Below are 23,987 nucleotides of genomic sequence, written 5' to 3'. Positions count from 1 at the left end.
AGTTCAACTTAGGTTACACAAAATTATACACAATATGTAATGTATATATATATATATATATATATATATATATATATATATATATATATATATATATATATATATATATATATATATATAATATATATATATATATATATATATATAAGCAATGGAAATAATATTTTTTCACTTATTAGATTTGATGTCATCATTTTGAAATAATATCCTATGTTTAATGAATATTGTATAAAAAAATCTTTTTTAAAAACATCTTTTTACGTCACTCTTTATAAAGAATAATTCTTTAGCATTTATTTTAAAAGTATTAGTAATCCTCGCAAGGCCTAAGTTGTTAGCGATGGCATTTGTTTATAAAAAATATCAACTATAAAAGTGGCTGATGATTTTGTGTCTTCAATGTAATTTTATTAATTTAGACATACATTTATAAGAAAAGTTTTGTTTGCTTCGAAGAATTTAATTTGAAAAGAATTTGAAAAGAATAATTTGAGAAAATTACATGTTTAATTGCTACATTAGATTTAATATTAAAGAAAGCTCAATGATGGAGTAATAATGGAGTACTGTTTCTAAAGATTAATATCTTTTAAAAACATAGATCGTAAAGTCTTAATACAAAATTTTAATCTTATATTTAGCAAATTAAAGACAAAAAAAAAAAAAAAAAAGAATGGCAGATGTAATATACGGTAATATATAGTTAGAAACCTTTGTATTAAAGAAACAGTTTATTATTCTGCGTTTTTTTTAGTTCATACGATTATTGTTTATTTATATTCATAGTTTTTTTTCTTTTTTTTCTCTCGAACTTTTATAATTATGAGAGTTATTTGAAAATATCTGATAGCTTATTAAAAAAGTAAAATTTTAACTTAGCTGCCGGAGGTCTTATTATACTTCATACTGCACAGTGCCAACCAAAAGACTCGACATCAATTATTGTCACAAACCTTCTTTCTATCGGTAAGGCACTTTATAGTTGGCTATTTTTCATTGAAATGAGTACATTTATGTGTGTATATATATATATATATATATATATATATATATATATATATACACAGGTTTATCAGGAAGATTCTTCCTGATAAACCTACTGATGGTGAAACACAGTGTTGAAGTAATCAAAAAATTAGATAAGTTTTTTCACTAATTTATATATATATATATATATATATATATATATATATGTGTGTGTGTGTGTGTGTATATATATATATATATATATATATATATATATATACATATATATATATATATATATATATATATATATATATATATATATATATATATATATGTGTGTGTGTGTATATATATATATATATATATATATATATATATATATATATATATATATATACATATATATATATTTATATATATATATATATATATATATATATATATATATATATATATATATATATATATATATATATATATATATATATATATATATGTATATATATTGCATAAAATTAAGATAGTTCTCGATCGTTGCATGAGAGCTATTTAAATAAATATACCTCTGTTACCCGCAATACCAGGAAATAGCTAATATTTGTAATTATATTGATAATAAAATATACTTTTAAAACTCGGAACGTCATGTGTTCTACAATCATCAGGTAAGTAGGAAAAATATTAATTTTGCTACAAATTTTTACAAAAAATTTTAAAAAACATTTTGATACCTTTGTGGAGATATTTTTATCTAATGCAGGATAAAACCATATGATTTCTTTGGGTTGGTTTTTGTTTGATAGTAAATTTAAAGGAAGGTTTGTGTAGAGAGGAGGTGGGTGGGTAGTATATCATTGACATAATCTTAAGGAATAGTTTAAAATTAAACCAATGGAAAAATACACGCGATGTAATAAAATGGTACAAAAATATTCAAAATAAACATAGCTGCTCCTTCAATTTGATATAAACACAATGGGATTATTTGATGGTGTTGAGTTTTTTAAAATGGTATGAATTTTCATACCAAACAAAATATTTGAAGTTTTCACAAAAGCGAATTATATCGCGATGACTGCTTACTTTTTATGCGAAGCTGCAACAGCCAAATAATAATAGTACTTTCTATTTTTATTTACTAAATAAAAATAGAAGAAAAGAAAGTTTTTCAAAAAAATTGGTTTTCAAATTGATATAAAAACAAAATCAGTAAACCTCTATGCGGTCATTTTTAATTTAAAAGATAGTATCTATAAACCTTTTAGAAACCAAATGATAAATCCAATATATGCAAACACCTTCAAACCACCCACGACAGATTTTGAAACAATTGCCTCCATCATTTTGCAACAGGTTACTGGAAAATTTCCTAAAAAAAACATTCAGCAAAGCTAAATACGAGCAAGTATTTAAAACATCTAGATATAATTTCCCCCTCCCCCTCCTTTGTCTCGACGAAAAAGTTGCTATTATTTTTAACTTGAAACCGAAAGAACTACTAAATAAACTACTAAATAAAATCATATTCATATCAAAATGCCGTCACGAAAAAAAGGATTTACTAAAAAAAAAGTAATTACTAAAAAGAAAGTATTTACTAAAAAAAAATGTATTTACTAAAAAAAATGTATTCACTAAATATTTACATAACTACGATCCTAATTAACTTATAACATTCACAAATAAAATATTTTATCTAAAAATAAATAATTTTTTTTATTTTAATTATACAACTTACTTGTTTTACCTCATTTTTAAAAATTTACATAACTACAATCTTTATTAACTAATAACATTCACAAATAAAATATTTTATCTAAAATAAATAATTTTTTTATTTTAATCGTACAACTTACTTGTTTTACATCATTTTTAAAATTTTACATAACTACAATCTTTATTAACTAATAACATTCACAAATAAAATATTTTATCTAAAATAAATAATTTTTTTATTTTAATCATTATTTTAATCAATTTTTTTTTTTTAATCAAATAATTTTTTTATTTTACATCATTTTTAAAATCAAAATTTTGATATACATAAATTATGTATTTAATTTAAATATGTATGTAATTAATTTAATTATGTATATAATTATGACTGTTACTTCATTATGTCATAATGAAGTAAAAGTCTGATAAAATTTAAATTACCTAAACAAACTTTAAATTTTATTTCTCCACTTTTATAAACTAACTACTAATAAATAACACCTACTCACCAAACTACTCACCAAACTACTAACAAATTTCCGCTCCAAACCTAAAGAAAAATCACTATTTTCTGAGTAAAAATTTGTAGCAAAATTAATATTTCTGCTATATATAATTATATATATAATTCAATAAATACGGCTGTCTAAACTTTTTTGAAAAAATATATAACTATTTTTATTTTAATATATATTGATCGATATTTCGCTGATCTTTTGTGATCAGCGTCATCAGGTTTAATAAATAAAAATCTTTACAAAGAAAATCGTTATAATAAAAACAAACTGTTAAAAAAACAACATTAAAAAAAGCATGAGAAAATACAAAATACGTTTTAAATATTGACGTCAGATAATCTAATAAAAAATGGTCTCCAAGCCTCTTCCCAACTCTTGACGAACTTTAGCTGTTTATTTACAATGATTAACGAATTTTTCGAATATGATTATCTCGAGCAATCAATATGGTTTTGGGATGTAACAAGTCAAACGTACCTTGGCATGATCTGGAATGTTCAGTAGAACCCGAAATTTCCTTTTATACTATTTTTCTGGTACTCAATATATCTTGATATAATTTTCTTTTTGCTTTCAACAATATATATAGAATTGCATGAACATTTTATTTGGTAGAAGCCATTTGGTAGGTTTGTATTTGAAGTTTTGTTTTATTATTAAAGAATATATCGTTTAAATAAACTTTTATGTTTTGTTTTTTAAATTCTTTTCTAAGTTTGGGACCAACAGTTGGTATCCATGGTAGCTTTATAAATTGTTGGTTGTCAGTTGGTTGATAATCGGTATTTTTTAAGTCTTTTTTATATAGGCTCTGGCGATATTGGTTAGATTGTTCTTGTCGTGCCCGTTTTCAACAAATATTTTTATTAGAAAATCAATTTCTTGTTGGAGGTATTTTTGAGAGCATATTATTTTTGCACGGCATAAAAACTCTTTGAATACGCCAGTGATAATATTAGAATTGATGTTTGAGTTCGGTTTAAGTTGAATATTAGCTTCTTTTCGATGTATTTGAAATTTATAAGCTCCATTGTGTTTGTAATATTAATATCTAAAAAAAAAAGTTTTTTTTGAGTTCAACAGTGTAATTTATGACTTTGTTCGTTTAGGATATTAAGAAACATTTGTTGTTGTTTTATTGAGTTAAAGCGAGCGTTACAATTGCCCTGATATCTCATGAAAGTTTTTGGTTTTTGTAGAAACGATTAGAAAGCATTAAGCAAGTTGATGAAAAAAAAAACTCAATTGATATCTTGCAACAAAGAAGTCACTACTAAACATCAAAGACTGTCTTAAGCTAAGAAAATAGTGTAAAGAAAGAGCTGCATGGACTGTAGAGCGACGGAGAAAATTTATTTTGTCAGACAAGTCGAACTTTGAAATCATCCATTGCAAAAAAAAAAAAAGGGATTTTAGTGAGGAGATACAAAAACGAATAATACAATCCTCTTTTTTTTCTTGGAGGAAGAGACCTAATTGGAACTTGGGGCTGTATTACTGGATCTAGATAACTGCTCCTTCAATTTGATATAAACGAGTTCTACCTATCTGTTAATGCTAAAAATATTTAATGAAGTCATTTCTTTAATAAGTGACAATCACCTTAGAATTATCAAAAACAGAAAATCCTACTTACTTGGTGCAGCTAAAGACTCAAACAAAAGCATTGTGGAATACCGTAACACAAGATCTAATCAAAACACTTATAAATTTCATATCGGAAAAAGTAAATCAGATCACGAAGCGTTACAAAAAAGAAATACCGTATAATCGCTTTAGTTCGGTCACCGTGTAACTTTGGTCATTTAAGAAAAAATGTAAAAAAAGTATGCGAAACTCAAATTTCACAAATTTTTTTTTCTCAAATAATATTTGTAATTAGTTCGTAAATATGAATCTATAAAAATAGTAATAATGTAACCTATATGTAATATATGCAACCTGCTGAAATAATTCTTTAGCAAAACAACAATTTGAAAAAATGTATACTATTAAATTCTAAAATAAGCAAATTAGTAAAATAAATGATCATTTTTAATCTTAGTATTATTAAGAATTACCAAATTAATTACATTTACACAAAAAAATTATTAGTTTTTGAAAATTAACTTTTTTTATAAAAACTAGTGAAATTTTGAAATACTCTAAACATCGGTCATTCACGGATAAACAACGGAGACAATTAGTAATATTGTGAAATGTTAATAAACGAATGTAAAATTTACCGGTAACTTGATCTGTAAATTTACAAGTAAATTTTGTCATTTTTAAAATGGATACACTTCATGGTATTTTATTTGAATCAAAAATTTGTTCATAATTTTAAAATTAACCAACGGTTCTTTAAGTTCTAAAAAATATCAACTTTGTGACATTTTTTTTGGAGACAAAATTACAGCTCAACGACAACTATGGATGCGTTGCGAATCCTGTGACGATTGATTGTGTGGAACTTGCTGTTCTATTATGGTCAACGATACGTGCAAAAATTGCCAGTAAACATACAAAGCTCATTTAAAGCAAAGTAATGTTTTTTTGTTAATTGAAAAAACCTTTTTAAATTAATTTAAAAATACATTTTATACTTTATTAACCAGTGGCGTAGCAAATGTGATAATGGCCAAAGTGATAAAATAGTTGACTAATTACAATAAAAATTAAAAAACTACTACTTATATTTAAAAAGACCTTTTTTCACGTGCTCCTTCTTGTTTTCTTTGGTGCCTCAAAAGACTTTTTTGTTTAGCCTGGGGTGACGCCCTTCTAATGGTATTATCTGAATTTATATCATAGTTTTACAATAAAACAACATTTTAAAATTAGTTTTCATTATTCTTGACGTTAAGTTTGTGATACATTATTAGTATTTATATAGTGGCCGAGCTTATGAGATGGTATTGAAAGTTCGGTCAAAGTTGATGTCTTCATTTTAAACAAAATATTGAGTACTAGTTTTTATTTTTACAATATCAATTATGAATTCAATTTTCTGTATGTTTCAGGAAAAAAAATTGAAATTTTTTTATTTATGTGTGATAAATAAATATTCAAAGCTTAAGTGACCGAACTTAGGCAATTTTATGGTAAACAAATTAAGGTGGTAGACCACTAATAAAAAAAATCCTTCAAAAATTACATTTTAGAAATTATTTTTATATAAGTTGATTAAAATTTACTTTTTAATGACAATTTTTTTTTTTTTTTTTTTTTGATTATTAAATGGCTTGAGAAATTTGGTCCCAAAAACCCTAAAATAGGGTTATTTTGTTGTGGTGAATATCTCAAAAACTATGTATGGTATCAACTTGAAACTTTTCAGACTTGCTTTTAATAAAATGAAAAAGATCCTGTACCAAAACAAAAGAAAAACATTAAACAGTTTTTTTTTATAAAAAAACACTTCGAAAACAAAAAAGGGGCATTTTTGACCACATTTTGACTTTAATATCTTTTTATCGAGTTATCATAATGCAATAAAAGTGGTAGGGGACATCCATAATAACTAAAGGAACAACTCCTGAGAATTTTATGAAAATCAGTTAAGAGAATCAAGAGATAATTACCGCAAAGTCGTGAACTTTAAAGAACTGAGAAAAACACATTTAAACAAAAAAAACATTAAACACTTCAAATAAAAATATAAAAATACAAAAAAAAACCTATTGACAAATATTATCTTATTATAAATGTGTTGTGGAGTAAAACTAACGCAAAATTAAAATAAAATATGTTTTAAAAAAGTGATAATATTGATAAACAATACTATTATTAAAATAGTATTTCAGTTTGAAAAAAAAAATTTTCTTTTAATTAGCAATTTAGTTTCAATTTTAACTCTTATCAACTTAATTAAATATTTGTTTATAGTAAATAAATAAAAAGTAAATATAGACTAAAATTCTCCTGCACCATAACATAAACACTCTTCTTCCTCATCTTAGTCCAAAATCTCTTTGAATACTTCGTAACTCCTTTCGCCTGCTTTTTTCCTTTTCATTACACTTTTTTCTCTATATTTCTAACTTCTTTCAAATCAGACGATGCCAAAAAACTTCAAGAATAATGCCCTGGTTTTAAATAAAGTTTTTCAAAAACTCTATTGATACCATTAAGTCCATCATTAAAATTAATGATTGCAGAACAGCAACCTAAATTTAATACATCAATTCTAACAAAAACATCTTTTGGACAACGTTTCGAAACTAAAACATTTAAAGACTCGTTATTTTGTGTTGATCCATGTAGACTGCACCAAAAACATTTAATAATAAACAAAAAGTAGTTTTAGAGTAGCACAAATGAAATTTTTTTGTCTTAATTTTTATGGTATTTTGTGGGATAACTTCCTTTTTAGCTACATAGCAACAGAATAAACAATCCGTTGCTATGGACAAATTTATGAAAATGCCTAAACCGCATTATTAAAAACTGATTTTAAATAGGGTTAACTTTATTTTTATATAAAACTAATATGAAATTCGTAATTTACGATAATTATATTACTTAAAAACTTTAAAATTGAAAAAATGATTTTTTCGATTTTTAATAGTGGTCTACCACCTTAAATAAAAAAACATTAGATTTGGAGAACCGGTCACGATGGAATAATTTAAGAATAGATGGAATATATAAAAAACCAAATGAAAATTGGGAAAATGAGTGCGAAAATGTAGTAAAGGAAATGTTCAAAAAACAACTTAAAATTAACAATGATATTTTTATAGAAAGAGCTCATAGAATAGGCCAACCTAAAGAAGATAAGAAACCAAGAACTATTATCCTAAAGTTATTAAATTTTCAAGCCAAAACAAAAATACTCAACGCTACAAAAAGCTTGCGAGGGGCAGGGATATACGTTAATGAGGATTTCGTTAAAGAAACGATCGAAAGCCGAAAAAAGTTTTGGGAAGAGGTAAAAAAGCTGCGACTTGAAGGTATGTATGCAGTTATAAAGTGTGATAAAAATTTTTCTAGACTCCGACCCAGATATTAATTATTTTCATGATACAAAAATCAAATGTTCTTACTTTTATCCACATGAATTAAAACAAATTCTATTTAAGAATGTTAACAAGGAAAGCAACGATCAAAATAGAATTCTACACGTAAATATCTGAAGCATTAATTGAAATTTTGAAAAGTTCTAAAATTTACTTGAGGAAACTAAATACTTTTTTAATATTATTTGCTAAACTGAAACTTGGGCTACCTCTAACGACATTAAAAGAAATTATAATTTTTATCTTTCTCTTTTTGAAATGATTTCTCTTGGAAGACAGATAAATAAGCGCGGGGGTGGAGTTTTAATTTACGTTCATGAAAATATTAGGCATTTTTGTAGAAATGACTTTGCGTTTCTGACGACAAAGAAGAAATATGAATTGGTTTGACTACAATGATGATAACAAAGTTAGAAATTTTTATGATGCAATTTTTGAATCCGGAGCAATTCTCTTAATAAATCGTCCAACAAGAATAACAAAAAATTCAGCAAATTTGCTGGATAATATTATTTGCACGACTTGTTTAACAGTGATATAAAATCGGGCATCTTAAAAACAGATATTTCAGACCACTTTCCTATTTTTCTAACCATAAACACTGACCAACCGCCTAAACAAAAATTAAATAAAGTTATAAAAAAACGTTTTTTTAAACCATGAAATATTGAGTCTTTCAAAAATCAGCTCTCATTTTAAATTGGAAACACTTGAATTTTAATGAAAACACAAAAAACCTTCATGAAAAGTTCTTTGAAACATTCACCTCTGTTTACAAATCTAATTTCCCAATTGTTACAATTACATTAAAAACAAAACACTTTAATAATCCCTGGATTACCAAAGGATTCAAAAAATCCAAAACTAAACAAAAGCTAAACATAAAATATCTAAAAACAAAAACACCAGTTAGCAAAAAAATTTACAAAGATTACAAAAATCTTTTCGAAAAAAAAACTTACTATTTAAAATTAATTAAAAGGTTAAAAATGACTCAAAAAGCACTTGGCAAGTATTGAAAGAAATTACTGGAAAACAAAAAACATGCTCAAGCTCTTTGCCACAAATGCTTAAAGACGATAACAATAGCTTGTATGAACCACAAATAATAGCTCATAAATTCAATAAATATTTCACTGAAATTGGATCAACTCTGTCAAATAAAATACCAAAATACCAAACCTCATTTTATGATTTTTTGATACCTATTGATAAAGATATTTGTTCTGAAGAATTATCTGCCGAACTATCATTTGATGAGTTTGAAAAAGCTTCCAAATCTTTGAAAAAAATAAAGCACCTGGTGCAGATGAAATAAACGGAAATATTGATATAGATTGCTACAAACAATTAAAAAATATTATTTTTAAAATTTTCAGAGGATCTATTTATTAAGGTATTTTTCCTGAACATTTAAAACTTGTCAGAGTTACCCCTATCCATAAAGAAGGCGACAGATCCAATATCAGTAATTATCGTCCCATCTCTGTTCTTTCTATATTCTCTAAAATTTTAGAAAGAATTATCTTCAACAGGGTATACAATTTTAATTACAACAATTTACTTCATAACAATCAGTATGGTTTCAGAAAAGGGAGTTCAAGTAAACATGCCATTATTCAATTTATACATAACATCTCTGAATCTTTTGAAAAATCTCAATATACACTAGGTGTTTTTATTGACCTATTAAAAGCTTTTGCTACATTCAATCATCACACTTTAATCCAAAAAATTAAACATGGTTTAAACAATAGAATCTTTAAATGGTTTGAAAGCTATTTAACAAATTGAAAACAACTTGTGTATAGTAATGATAGTCAGCAAAGTGAACCCCTGAGCATCCTCTGTGGTGTTCCACAAGGTTCTATTCTCGGACCACTACTATTTTTAATCTATGTAAATGACTTAAACAAAGCTTCCAAATTGAAAATTATAATGTTTAGTGATGATACTAACCTTTTCTTATCTCATACTGATATTTATGAACTCTTTTCAACTACAAACAATGAACTAAATCGCATTTCTAATTGATTCAAAGCTAATAAATTAGCTTTAAATATAAACAAAACAAAATGGATTATCTTTCACTCATGTGCAAAAAACGTTTTTTACCAAGTAATATGCGTCAAATTTATATTGATGAAGCAATAATAAAAAGAGATACTGTTATAAAATTCTTAGGTGTTTATCTTGATGAGAATATTAATTGGAGAAAACATATTGATCATGTAAGCACAAAAATTTCCAAAAATATTGACATTTTATACAAAGCTCAAAATTATCTAAACAAAAAAAACTTAAGCTAACTCTATTATTCATTTATACACAACTATATAAATTATGCAATCATTGCCTGGGGAAGTACGGCTAAAAGTAAATACACATTAAGAAGTAATAGTTTTTTAAATAAATCTTTTTGTAGACCTAACTTCTATCAATTTTGCATTTTATATCGTGCACCCTTGGTATAAAATAATATCACCAAATTTTGATCCTTCTATTACTCTTCCTGTTTTTAAAACTAAGTTAAAAAAATTCATTCTCTCTATGGACAACATTCTCAAATTCTACTAAAAATGTATGTAAAATGTATTTGTTAAATCTTTAGCTTATTATATATTAAAATGTGTTGTATCTTTGCATAATGTAAATATGTTAAATCTTCTATATTATATATATATATATATATATATATATATATATATATATATATATATATATATATATATATATATATATATATATATATGTTATAAATAAATATTTTTACTTTTTAAGGTTCCAATGATAAGATCCTTATGATCTTCTTTCGGAAACCTAACTTTATATTGTTAGTATGCTGAATTGTATCATTTACATAATTATATTACGGCTTATGTTTATGTTAAAAAAAAAAATTTTTGGCCACCTATTTCAATGGAATGTTCCCACTGTGCGGTGAAGATACAAACGCTCAAAACTACATTCAATTACATATGGATTTCAAAATTACTTAAAAATATTTGTAAATGTATAGAAAAACCTAATAACTATTTAAAGTTGATATTAGTTGATATTTTTATTTTAAAGTATGTTTTAAAATCAAGTTGCTTTTAATTACAAAAAAGATCTCTTTTTTTTTTCTTTAAGCCGTATCCACTATTGCATTCTGGGGATGTGGCTTTGCGTTTGCTGTTGGACATCCTTCAAGCAGCAATTTTTATCTATCTCACACCAGGTTTTTTTTGGTTGATGCAAGCACTGAAGATTTTACGCGCTTTGTTAAAGAAGTTTGTTTTACTAGTTTAATTATAGTACTTGTCAACAGTGGATTTGTGTCACGGCTAAGACATTGGATATATCCATTTGTCGCAATCTTGGTTTCAGGTAAATTATAATAATATGAACTAACAGTATATAAAATGAAAGTTAATATAGATAACTATTTTTAAGTTTAAACAAGTTTTTGTGCTTAAGGTTTTACCTACCCATGTGTACGTCACTGGACATCAAGTAATGACGGTTGGCTTGCAAAAGGAATAGAGTATAGTGACGGAACACAAGTCAAATATACGGTACTTCATTCCCTTCTATATTCAAAATATTTTCGAAGAAATATATATATATATATATTTTTTTTTTTTACAGTATTTTAGGATAAATATATAATTATTTTTTGCAATATTTTAGGATAAATATGGTGCAGGCTATCTACATGTTTTTGCTGGAAGTGCTTCTTTGATTGGGACCATTTTGTTATCTGCTCGAAGAGAGCGACAGAAAAAGAACTTTCCTCCTCTTGATGGACAAATTACACCTGTATGAAAAAATATATTTAAGTTTTTTAAAACTAACAAATGGTCTTAATTAAGGGTATGTCAAGTGTTTGGTTGTTTGTCGAACTTTTGGTGCGACAAAATATTGGCAAACACAGGCATTTGTGCTAGGCCCTATGGAGTCCTACATAACTAGGACTTCTGCAAAATCTTTATTGAACATTCAGTGCTTGTTAGGAGGTTGTTTTTTTTCTGTTCTTTAATTTCCTCGACAAAACAACTTGATTAGTTTGAAGTAAAATTTTATTTAAAATTAGACTGACATTTATCAATTGTGACATTTTTGCAGAAACATTAAACATTTTAATATAAAAAATTAATTAAAAGAATTGTTACAAAATTTTCTATAAAAAGTTCATTAAAAAAAAAAAGTTAAAAATACTAAAAAAATTTATAATTAACATAAAGAATTAAAAGACTCGTGATTTTCATGAATCATTTAATCACATTTGACCTTAGTGAAAAATGAAAATATGGGTTGGTACCCATTTTTATGGCACAGGGGTTTAAATTATACAGATAGTCCTGCAAAGATATAGATGTAGTCCTGGAAATGGAATGATTTTGAATAAACTGTAAAAAAAAAATTTTTTTTAAGATTACTAGGCATAAGAAATATTTATTTGTGTAAAATTAAATTTATTTATTTATCCGAATAATGAGTAATCTTACGAGTAAATCTTCTTATTCAAAATCAATTAATTTAAATAATCTTATGAGTAAATTTAACTAATTCAAAATTAATTAATTTAAATAATCTTACAAGTAAATCTAACTTATTCAAAATCAATTAATTTAAATAATCTTGCGAGTAAATCTAACTTATTTAAAATCAATTAATTTAAATAATCTTACGAGTAAATCTAACTTATTCAAAATCAAAAAATTTAAATAATCTTACGAGTAAATCTAACTTATTCAAAATCAATTAATTTAAATAATCTTACGAGTAAATCTAACTTATTCAATATCAATTAATTTACTTATTAGTAAATTAATTGATATAAATAATGTTTACTTTTATGAAGTTTAGTTTATTTACTTACTATTACTATTTATATACTTTCATAGATTACATACTATAAACATTTTTTTGTTCCTTCAATATATTTTGAACTACAGCTTCAAGATTTTTTTTGATATTTTTATTATAAATGTCATCAACATTTCCTTTTTTCTAAAAGTTTTTGTGATTAAAATAATTTTATATATTGATTAGGTTCATTGGATGAAATGATTAAGTTCACTGGATGAACCGATTAGGTTCACTGGATGAACCGATTAGGTTCACTGGATGAACCAATTAGGTTCACTGGATGAACCGATTAGGTTCACTGTATGAACTGGTCGATGTTTATTCTAATAGTGTTATCAACATTTTTTAGCTGATGCTTGTCGGTGGTACACTGGCTTTTGGAGGTCTTATAAGTAAAAACTTTCTGACATCTCAGGGTTTTGTAAATAATATTTTGGCAGCTCATGCATCAGCATTAGTGGCATACGCTTTTAAAAGACTTAAGTTACGAGGAAATAAAAGTGGAACAAAAGCCTTTTTAAATGGTGCAATTGCTGGATTGGTAGGTAGAAATTTTTGTTGTTTTATCTTTTACATCTTTACCTTGTACAAATTTATTTTAACAACTGAGTTTTTAAAATAAGTAATGAAAAAAAGTTAAAATTTTTTTTTGCTGTCTGAAATTTGATAATATAAATGCAATCAATCAAATTGGAAAACCACAACTTAAACATTTAAAATATTTTTATTAAGACACAGCATTTAGTATGCCTAAAATATTTAGGCATACCAAATATTTTATACATATTAAAATACAAAGTAACAGAGTGTAAAGAAGAAAAAAATGTTTTATTGCCGAGCTCTTTATGGCCTCTTTGCAAACCTTATTTTATGATAAAATAATTTTAAATGTTTTAAATTTTGCCCAAAAATGTAATGTCAACAAAAACTTATAAAGATTTCCAATAATGTTTTTTTCATAAGCACTAATTTTAAATGATCGTTTTCTTCCTGATAACATTGCACTATTGAATTTTTCTTTTAAGTAATAATTAAAGATTTTATTAAAAACCTCTTAGGAACAAGATGGTTTATGTAAACTTTTTTTTATAACAGGAGTGCAGAAAATTTGTCCAGTAAATTTAGCTTTTACTTCAGACCACTTTCCCTCTTTTCATTCTTCTATTTAGCATACCCTTTTGTCAGTAATGTCTAATAAATTCTTCAATTGTTCACTAGATTTTTTTAGTAATTGTTCTTTAATTACTTACTTCATATTAAGTTAAAAAAAAAAATTTCTTCGCAGAAACATTTTTTATACAAATTACAGTGACAATATAATTAAGGAAGAGTAGTGTAATGGCGAATGCGGGGTAACTCCAAATATGGTCAAAACGGCAATTTTTAATAATTTGGTTCACTACTGACTTTGAAACACTTGTAATTGCTGTTATCTCTCTTTGAGAATGTGTAGAACAAAGAAGTAAGGTTTTTACTTCCTTAAATTTTCTTGGTGTTAAGTCTGAAGACTTGCCCAAACTAAAAAAAAAAAATCAAAAAGCATTTTTGATTGTCAAATAACAAGGAATAATTTCGCAAATGAATTTAATGAATAGTGTCGAAAATAAAAAAAATAATGTCGAAAAGAAGTTTTATGAATATTCAAAGCCGACAACACCGGGAGGAGTAGGTGCGAGGGGTACTGGCCCACTGCTTTTTTTTCTTAAAGACATTTTTTTTTTTTAAAGAAATTTCTATAACTTTTTTAAAAAAATGATGATTGTGCCCCTCCGCTTTGAAACTTGTGTCGTTGGCCCTGATAGTGTTAAAAATCAAAAACCCAAAAGGAGTAGTGTCGCAAATGAACTTAATGAATTGTGTCTAAAATAGAAAAAGGAATAATGTCGCAAAGGAGTATAATGAATTGTTTCAAAAACAAAACAAATATATACATATAAATAAACATATATATTCATATATTCACTATTTGCTACACTATTCCTTTTTATTATTTAGGATACTATTTCGATTTTACTGTTTGCGACACTATTCCTTTTGCTATTTGCGACACTGTACCACTTTTTTTTTTGTTTTCAACACTATTCATTAAATTATTTTGTGACACTATTCTTTTATTTGTTTTGTTTTCAACACTATTTATAAACTCATTTGTGACACTATTCCTTTTTTTTTGCGATATTAGGTCTTTTTAATATATTTGACACTATTCCGAAGTTCATTTTTCAACATTTATTTGACATTATTCCTGTCATCCGACATAAAACTGCTGAATATTGCTAAATTAAAATCACTATGCAGTAATCTTTTAATCATTTTTAGAAAAAAGAATAAAATGTTTCAGAAACTAATCATTTACTTTGTGAGCATTTAGATGTCTAATATTCACCACAAAAAAAACACACGACTTTAAAACTACACTTAAAACTACTAAAATGCACTTTTTTAATAAAAAATTTGAAAAATTTTTTAAATTTGAACAACTTTGTATCTTCTGTTATTTTAATTTTCTCTTTTACTTACTTTGAAAGTTGGTGCAAAATAATGCATTATAAATCTTTATTCCAGTTGCTTTGGTTTACATTTGAGTAATGATTTCATTCTGGTAAAGTAATTGATAGATTTTATTCCGATTAGCTGATAAGTTTTATTTCGGTTAACAGGTGGGTTTGATTTAAAGATTTATTTTAAATTTTATAACAAAATATTTAAAGTTTCTTTAAAGTAATTGGATTTAACATGTGAATTCCTTTGAACTGAACTTCCGTAGCATATTGAGTATACTCAAAATTTTTTAGACACAAAGCATTAGCTGATATAAAGGAATAACGTTTCAGAGTTATCCTACTATTAAAACAAAAACTTATAAAAACACAGTTGAAGTGTTATCATTAAAAAATTTGGCTACTGATCTTAACTTAACTTCTGCAAAGAAAAAAAAACTTGGCACTCGTCTTGGTTTGGAATTTCAATAAAGCAGAAAAGAATTTTTTGTTTATGTAGTTTAGTGCTATTAAGTAGTTTAAGTTTAGTTTTAGTCTGTTTCGCAAGTAGCTCTTTTGTCAGAGAGACGTAGTGAGCATTAGGTCTTATGCCTTGGCTACAGAATGTGAGTCATAATAAATCTACAAAATGTGTATACAATTTTTATAAACAAAAGTATGATTTTTGTTTTGAAGCGCCATTGCTGACAAAAATAACATTTTTTGTGGAATATTAACTTTCGTTGGGTCAGGATAGATGTATCGTGACGAGTGATTGGTTTTGTTATTTGTCAGGATTTGAAATGTGTTATGAGTTCATAGGCAGTCAGTTTGTAATTTGGTCTGTAAAACTAAAATTTATCAAATCTGGTCTGGTAATATTATAAGGAAAAATGTTCATTGAAAAAGGATTTTGGCTTGTGCAAGTTTCCCTACCATAAAGTTTGGTGGTGTTGCAAAGTCCGCAAAATTTGCAAATCCATCCGGCATAATTATTTATTTTAATTTTAGTTAAAAGTAAAATTAAGGTACGGCAGCTGAACATAGTTTTCTTGTTTTTTTAAAACTTAACTTTTAACTCTCCAATTAATAAACTAAAATGACTACTTTTATTTGCATTTTTGAGGAAAAATAACAAAAATAAGCTGTATTTGTACAATTTGCAATGGGTTAAACTAAAATCCCCTCTTATAATATTATATGTTACTTGCTATTTATATTTACTATTATTTAATTAGATAGTTTGAAGTCATATACAAATAAGATAATATTTAATATTAAAGTATTTAATATTTTTGATGCTAAAACTTTAAATTATCCTGAACTTGATATGATTTATATGACAGATTAAAAATATGAATTAATGAAGGTTCAATCAAAAACAGATGAAATTACAGGGTAAAATTACAATTATAGTGAATTCTTCATCGTTACTGAAAAACCTTGTAACCAAAGTTGTATGGTTGTCTCATTGTCTTCTTTGATAAAGGATGCATGTTTTAACCAGTTGTAAAAATATCCAAAGACTTGTTTATTCTTGACAGAAAAAGCAAGTGTAGTGTCCATAAATGTTAACACACATTTTTAAAAAAGCACGTTTATTACTTGAGTATTTAAAATCATGTGCTGACTCATGGTTGACTCAGTTGAGAGTTGGAATTTGCTGCGATGACTCTGGTGCTGCTGGTGATGGTGGGTGCTTTTTAAAATGGCAAAATAAAAAGCAAAAATTAATAAAAGTTTTAGAGTAAGAAAAAAGAAAATGTAAAATGTAAAAAGATACATAAAAAGATAGAAAAATTAAAAAAAAACCCTGGATAAAGAAGAAAAAAATGAAATGTAGCGTGCTCATCGAAAATGGAAACTTTATTCCAATTGTTCATAAGCAGAAAAGTAAAAGTCCAGAACCAGAAAGTCAAGGTGAATGTGAAATTTACAGTAGTTCAAAATCAAGAACCAGTTGATCTTGAACCGGCTACAGCTAAAGCAGATGTTGATATGTATATGTATGCACTGTATATGTACAAGAACAAGCAGTGGTGCCAATCTACCACTGCTTGTTCTTGAAACTGATCTGGGTTTATGGAAAATAGTATCATCAAACATACAATCTCCTTTTATCAGCCCTGGTGGTATTGAATGTCAACATAAAGATGAAGGAATTTTGCAATCGAAACTCCCGGACAGTATTATAAATTGAAACTTGTATTGTACTCTTTCATTATTTACTCGACATCATAAATTAACTAGTAAGAATTTTGATTGTACCTGGCTTTGTTATTCACCATCAAATAGACATATTTATTGTTTTAAGTGTAAACTTTTATTATCGAATATGAAAAATGGTTCTGTATTTACACAAGGGTTTAATCATTGGAAAAATGAACAATGTGATTCACACACATGAGTTCTGATGCAAGGAGTTGTTGGTGTACTGTATTTTGCTCAACAATGGTTGGTAGAAACTTTACTGAATGTTGTAGTAGCGTTTAGAATTTAACTCAGCCTAATGGTGACAAATTTTACAGGAGAAAGAAGTTTCTTGCAATAAAGCGTATAAAAAATAAAAGCTGTACTAGAATTAATCTAGAGTGGCTCGACATTCTTACTTTGATGTGTGTTGAAAATAAGGTGACCACAAAACTCTCATTTGATGACATTGTTGAACAATTTGCCAGACAAAAATCCAGAAAATGTCACTTTAATTTTTAAATACATGACTGAAATATTAAATGCTACATGCCTATCACTTTTTCTTTAGTCAAATTGGCCCCTAAATTATTTGTGCTATTGGCCCCAGGTACCCTTAATCTGCCCCTGTGTATAGCAAACATTTTCTAAATAATAAAATAGGTTGTAGAAAAATCCAGTGCAACTATAAAAAACATCTCTCCACAAACGCTGGTAAGGAACACTTCTGGCTCATATATAACAGCCTCGATTTTGATGATTCAATGGATGTGTTGTTAAATATATTGAATAAAGAAAGATATGCTTTAAATAAAAAAATATTGTATTTAAACTTTTTTTGACTTATGTAGCTACATTATTATTTTTCATTTTATGGCCTCCACACACACATTTAAGCAGATCATAATTCTTTATTGTTGCTTTAAAGTGATCAAATACAATACCACTCAAGTTATTAATGTTTCCTTTTAGACCAGGGGTGGCCACAATTAGGCCCGCGGGCCAAATCCGGCCCTCAGCAACTTTTTATCCGGCCCGTCAGTTAATTGTAAAGATAATAAAAAAAACTATAAACATATATAATAATAAATGATATAATATTTAAATTTAAAAATTTATAAATTTTAAAATATTTTTTGTAAAAAAACAATCGCTTTAAATAATTAAAAATATATTAAAAAAATCCGGCCGGCAATTAATTGCAGGATTAATTTCTGGCACTGCCGGCAATTACCATTTGTGTTTTTTAATTGTAAGTGGCATCTTCAAAATCAAAACAACGAAAAATTGACAAGGAATGTTGATTATTTAATGATGAATGGCAAACTAAATACTTTTTTGTTGAATGTAATTCAGTGCTAATATGTTTAATATGTAATGAATCGGTTTCAGTCTGTAAAGAATATAATTTAAGGAGGCACTATGATACAAAACATTCAAAAACTTATAATCAGTTTGTCAACGAGGTGCAAAAAGAAAAAATCAATTAAATTGAAAAATAAGTTATTTGAACAACAAGATTTGTTAAAACGGGGCAACACTGAAACAGAAATTGCTGCTATTGCAAGTTATGAAGTGAGTCTTCTTTTAGCTAAAAATTGTAAACCATTCAGTGATGGGGAAGTTATTAAGGAATCTCTTGAAATTGTGTTCAAAAACATTTGCCTTGAAAAATTAAAAATTTTAAATATCTCCCTCTCAAGACAAACAATTACACAAAGAACATGTGATATTGCTGATGATCTGAGTTTGTGATTGACTTAAAAAATAAAAGCATTTCAGTATTATTCAATAGCTATTGATGAATCAACTGATATATCACAAACTGCTCAATTAGCTATTTTTATTCGTGGTATTGATAATGATTTTCTTGTTTCTGAAGAGCTACTTGACATCTATCCTATGCAAGGCAGAACAACAGGAGAAGACATTTTTCTTGCCATGAAGAAAGTTTTTGAAAAGTTCAACTTGACTTACAACAGATTAATTTCAATTACATCAGATGGTGGCAGCTCAATGATTGGAAAAAAAACGGGTGTTGTTTCCAGACTGGAAAATGAAATGGCAGAAAACAACTTGTCATTAATTAAGCTGCATTGTATTATTTATAAGCAAAATTTAACAGCAAAGACTATGGATGTGAAAAATGTAATGTCTGTAGTAGTTAAAGCAATAAACAGCATTAAGTCCAGTGCATTACGAAGTAGGCAATTTGAGGCTTTTCTTGCTTAAAATGACTCTCAATATGGTGGTCTGCTTTATTATACTGAGGTGAGATAGCTTTCTAGAGGTAATATGCTGAAAAGAACTTATGATTTGAGTCAAAATATGTTGGATTTTTTCAAAGTTATCAACAAAGATTATCCGCTAGAGCTAGAAGAAAAAGAGTTTATTGAAAAATTTGTATTTCTAGTAGACTTGACCCAACATTACAATATACTTAACAAAGAACTCCAAGGAAAAGATCAGTTAAAAAATTGGAAAAATGTACAACCTTATTCTAGCTTTTTAGTTGAAATTAACTTTGTGGGAGCAGCAGTTAAGAACTGGAAATTTCAGTCATTTTCCAACTTTGGGTGAGCTGATTCCTGGAAAACAGCAAAATTTGTTACCTGTATTGCTGGATTGAAAAGATTTTCAAAAAGGTTTGCAGATGTTAAGAATCATGCAGACAAAATCCAATTGTTCACAATGCCATTCTCTACTGATATTGAAACTGTACCAGATAAATTCCAAATGGAGTTAATTGATCTTCAATGCAGCGATGCTTTGAGAGAAGCATATAATAAACAAAATTTATTGTTATTTTACAAAAATCTTGACCAAAATAAGTACACCAACTTAGTCAACAATGCAAAAATGATGGGTGTCTTGTTTGGTAGCACATATTTGTGTGAAAGTGTTTTTTCTCGTATGAAATTTTCAAAATCCAAAACAAGATCTGTACTGACAGATACTAACTTGCAGAATACATTAAGAATCGCAACTAGTCAGTTGCCTATTGACATTAAAAATATTGTGAAAAAAAGACAGGTTTGTGATTACCAATAAACTATAATTTGTATTAGACCTAATAGCCTTGTGACCAGCATATGTTGTTAGCTAGTAAATATGTGTGTTTGAGTGTTATTCTTTTGAAAATCAATATTTTTTAATAAAATATTTTTAAAAAACTATATTATTAAAAATCTCCGGCCCCATTTAACAGTTGAAAAGCTAACTTTGGCCCTTATCAAAAAAGTTGTGACCACCCCTGTTTTAGACATAAACCTCTTCTTGACTAGCTATCTATTAAACCATGGATAAAAAACCTCCATCTTTTAAAACACTAATGAAATACATGGTATTTTATGGTAGTGCGGATCTTGGATTTATTTCTCTTTTGGCAAACCTTTTGTGTTAATGTTACTCTACAACCAGCCTCGTAACCTTATCCTCTCCCATGCATAACTACTTTCAAGTGCCAAAGAAACGCCCCCTACTAATTGTGAACTTTTTCTCTCATCCACGCGGATGGGGGTAAGAAAAACAAATCATATTTTCAAAAGGGTTCCACTCCACTTGTTTACTTTGCACACAAAAGTGCTATGACTTAACCTATTTTTATTTTGTTTTTTTTATGTTAGAAATTTTCACTAAATATTATAGCTATATTATAACTCTTTAGTTGAGTTAAATGCTTATCTGCACATAAGTGCTGATATGTGTTAACGAAGTTTATGTTCTACCATAATTTGTATGGTACTTTCTATCCGGTATATTTTGTCCGGTACCTTCTGTTCAGTACTTGAGGATTCTCTTTTTCTAGTTTATTTTATTTATCTTAGTTTATTAAAATTAAAATATTATCTTATTCCATTTATCTTATCTAGTTTATTCTATTTATCTCAAATAACTGTATTTATCTCAAATAACTGTATATATCTTAAATAACTGTATTTATCTCAAATAACTGTATATATCTTAAATAACTGTATTTATCTCAAATAACTGTATATATCTTAAATAACTGTATTCACTGATAACAAAATGATAACAAAAGAGTAGCAAATTTAAAAAGACATCTGCTTGTTTTAAGTTTTTTTGATAATATTTAATTAACTTGTTTTCAAATAAAAAGAAAAATCTCTATTGAAGTTAAGATTTTGATTTTTTGTTTATAAATGTTAATTATTTATAAAGGTGAGTGTGTCGTGTGATCCAGATACCTATCATTCATACGGTGGTTTTGTAATCGGTGTTGTGGGAGGGCTTGCATTCGTTTTTTGGAATTTTATACTTCATTCGTTGCATATTGATGATCCTACACAGACTGTTTCCGGCAGGTTTTTTTAATTTTTAAAAAAAGTAAAATTAATTTAACTACATGAATTAGTATAAAACATAATATAAATTCGAAAAAAAGACTTTATTAGTTAAATAAATTAAAAATTATTTTTTCAACTTAGTGAATCTTGGGTGTGGTTTATGGGCGCTGTTAGCTGGACCCTTATTTCGTTCACAAGGTATACTTTATAATGGATCCACAGTAAATTTTCGAGACTTTGGATGGAATTTGTTAGGGGGTGTCGCAATATTTGTCTGGTCTGGAATATCTATATTTATACTTCTTATAGTACTTGTTTTATTCAAAGTTGCTAAAAACAGTGATATCAGAGGTAAAAAATAGTATACAGTAATTTATATATATATATACTGTACTTGTATATATATACTTGTATATACACACTGTAGTTTAAGCTTATAATATAATTTAAGCTTTGTATTGTGTTTTTTATTCCAAAGTTAAAGGAAACTTTAAGTTATGTAAATCTTTTTTTTTTAGTTTCGGAAGCTGGAATGGATATAATAGAGCATAACGAACCTGCTTACCCTGATCATGATTCCTACTCGCACATAAAAACTGATGGATTGAGCAATGTTTTCATGGACAGATTAACTTCAAAAAATGATTTCATTAATGATTCTTCATACATTCCTAAATTAGAATCGGATGGAATTAGAAACCCAAGGGAATTATACTTTCAAATGTCATAAAGTCATATAAGGTTTCCTAGAAAGAGTCAAAGTTTTGATTAAAATCTAAAAAATAAGATATTTGTACTTTTTCTGTTTATTTGTTTTCATAACATATTTTGTTAAATATAATGAAAAGGAAAAAAACTTTCAATGAATTTGTGCAGTTTACTGATAATTTTTAATTACTTTTTAAATGCTTTTTTAATGTAAACTTTGTTGCATTATATAAAATATACTAATTAATGTTATGTATTTGGCAGTTAGTAAAAAATTTTTACAATCGTAATTCATAAAAGAAAAATTTGCATGACTGGGGCTAGAAGAAGACAAAATTAGTCTTATCATTAAGCCCCGAAAACTATTAAAGTTACTACTGAAAACATTATTTCTAACAAATTTAAGGTTTCTGTATCACTGATTTCTCTGCAAATAAAAAAAGGATAAGGCGATTTCTGTTATGATTCAGATCTTTAAAATATCGTTTGTGAGTTCTAAGTATTGGATTTTGTAAATCTTAATTTAAAAGTACGTTTTCAAAAAAACCAGCTAGACAATAGAAAAGTATTGTCTAATCTGACCACCTTACCTCTCTCATGTGTTGGTAGAAAAAAGAGAGCATGCTAAAATCTCCATTTACTTTTAAAGTAAGTCCTTGCTGATGTATTTTAAATTGACAAGCATGACCTAATTGAAATATGTTGACAAAGTAATATCAGCTGACTATAACTTTTAGCTTTGTGTTTTTGATTATTAAGGCGAACAATATTTAATTAATATTATTTATATAATTACGAGATATTTATGTGTGTTGGTTTTACTGAAATAATGTAAAGACCTGAAATTTTGAGATTTATTTTTAGTCATTTTTATTTTGCGTTTTTTTATATATTTATTTTTATTTTGTGTTTTTTTATATATTTATTTTTATTTTTGAAACTTGGTCCAAATGGATAAAGTATCAACCATTAAGGTAAGCTCCTGAAAAATTTTCGCATTTTCTCACAATTCTCTCAAAGCTAATCTGATACAAAATGTGTTCAAATGACTATATATAGTAAAGGTATAATGACATTTTGACAGTTTTATTATTTTTTAACTTTGTAATTACATATAAAAGGTTTTTACATTTATTTTGCTGTTATATTAATATATATTATTAATATGTCCGTAGAAGACAGTAAAATCTTGTCAACAAGCACCGTTTTTTTATATACAATAAAAAATAAAAACTTTTCTTTTTT

General features: G+C 26.5%; 1 protein-coding gene across 2 annotated transcripts; it reads left to right on the top strand.

The window, feature by feature from the left end:
• Positions 1–317: 317 nt before the first annotated feature.
• Positions 318–22,901, top strand: LOC100204392 (putative ammonium transporter 1). 2 transcript variants are annotated; one of them, XM_065790901.1, is made up of 10 exons: positions 318–401; positions 642–692; positions 880–966; positions 11,336–11,572; positions 11,663–11,760; positions 11,876–12,004; positions 13,407–13,598; positions 21,910–22,048; positions 22,176–22,385; positions 22,553–22,901. In XM_065790901.1, the coding sequence occupies exons 2-10, from the start codon at positions 674–676 to the stop codon at positions 22,762–22,764; spliced, it is 1,323 nt and encodes a 440-aa protein (XP_065646973.1). In that variant the 5' UTR covers positions 318–401; positions 642–673; the 3' UTR covers positions 22,765–22,901. The 2 variants fall into 2 exon arrangements, with proteins under 2 accessions (XP_065646973.1, XP_065646972.1); XM_065790900.1 differs by lacking the exon at positions 318–401 and having other exon boundaries at positions 538–692.
• The last annotated feature ends 1,086 nt before the right edge of the window (positions 22,902–23,987 follow it).

The sequence above is a fragment of the Hydra vulgaris genome, chromosome 02 (assembly GCF_038396675.1).
Source record: "Hydra vulgaris chromosome 02, alternate assembly HydraT2T_AEP".
NCBI lineage: Eukaryota > Metazoa > Cnidaria > Hydrozoa > Anthoathecata > Hydridae > Hydra > Hydra vulgaris.
The sequence above is the reverse complement of the archived record's forward strand: the minus strand, read 5'-3'. Positions and strand labels throughout refer to the sequence as shown.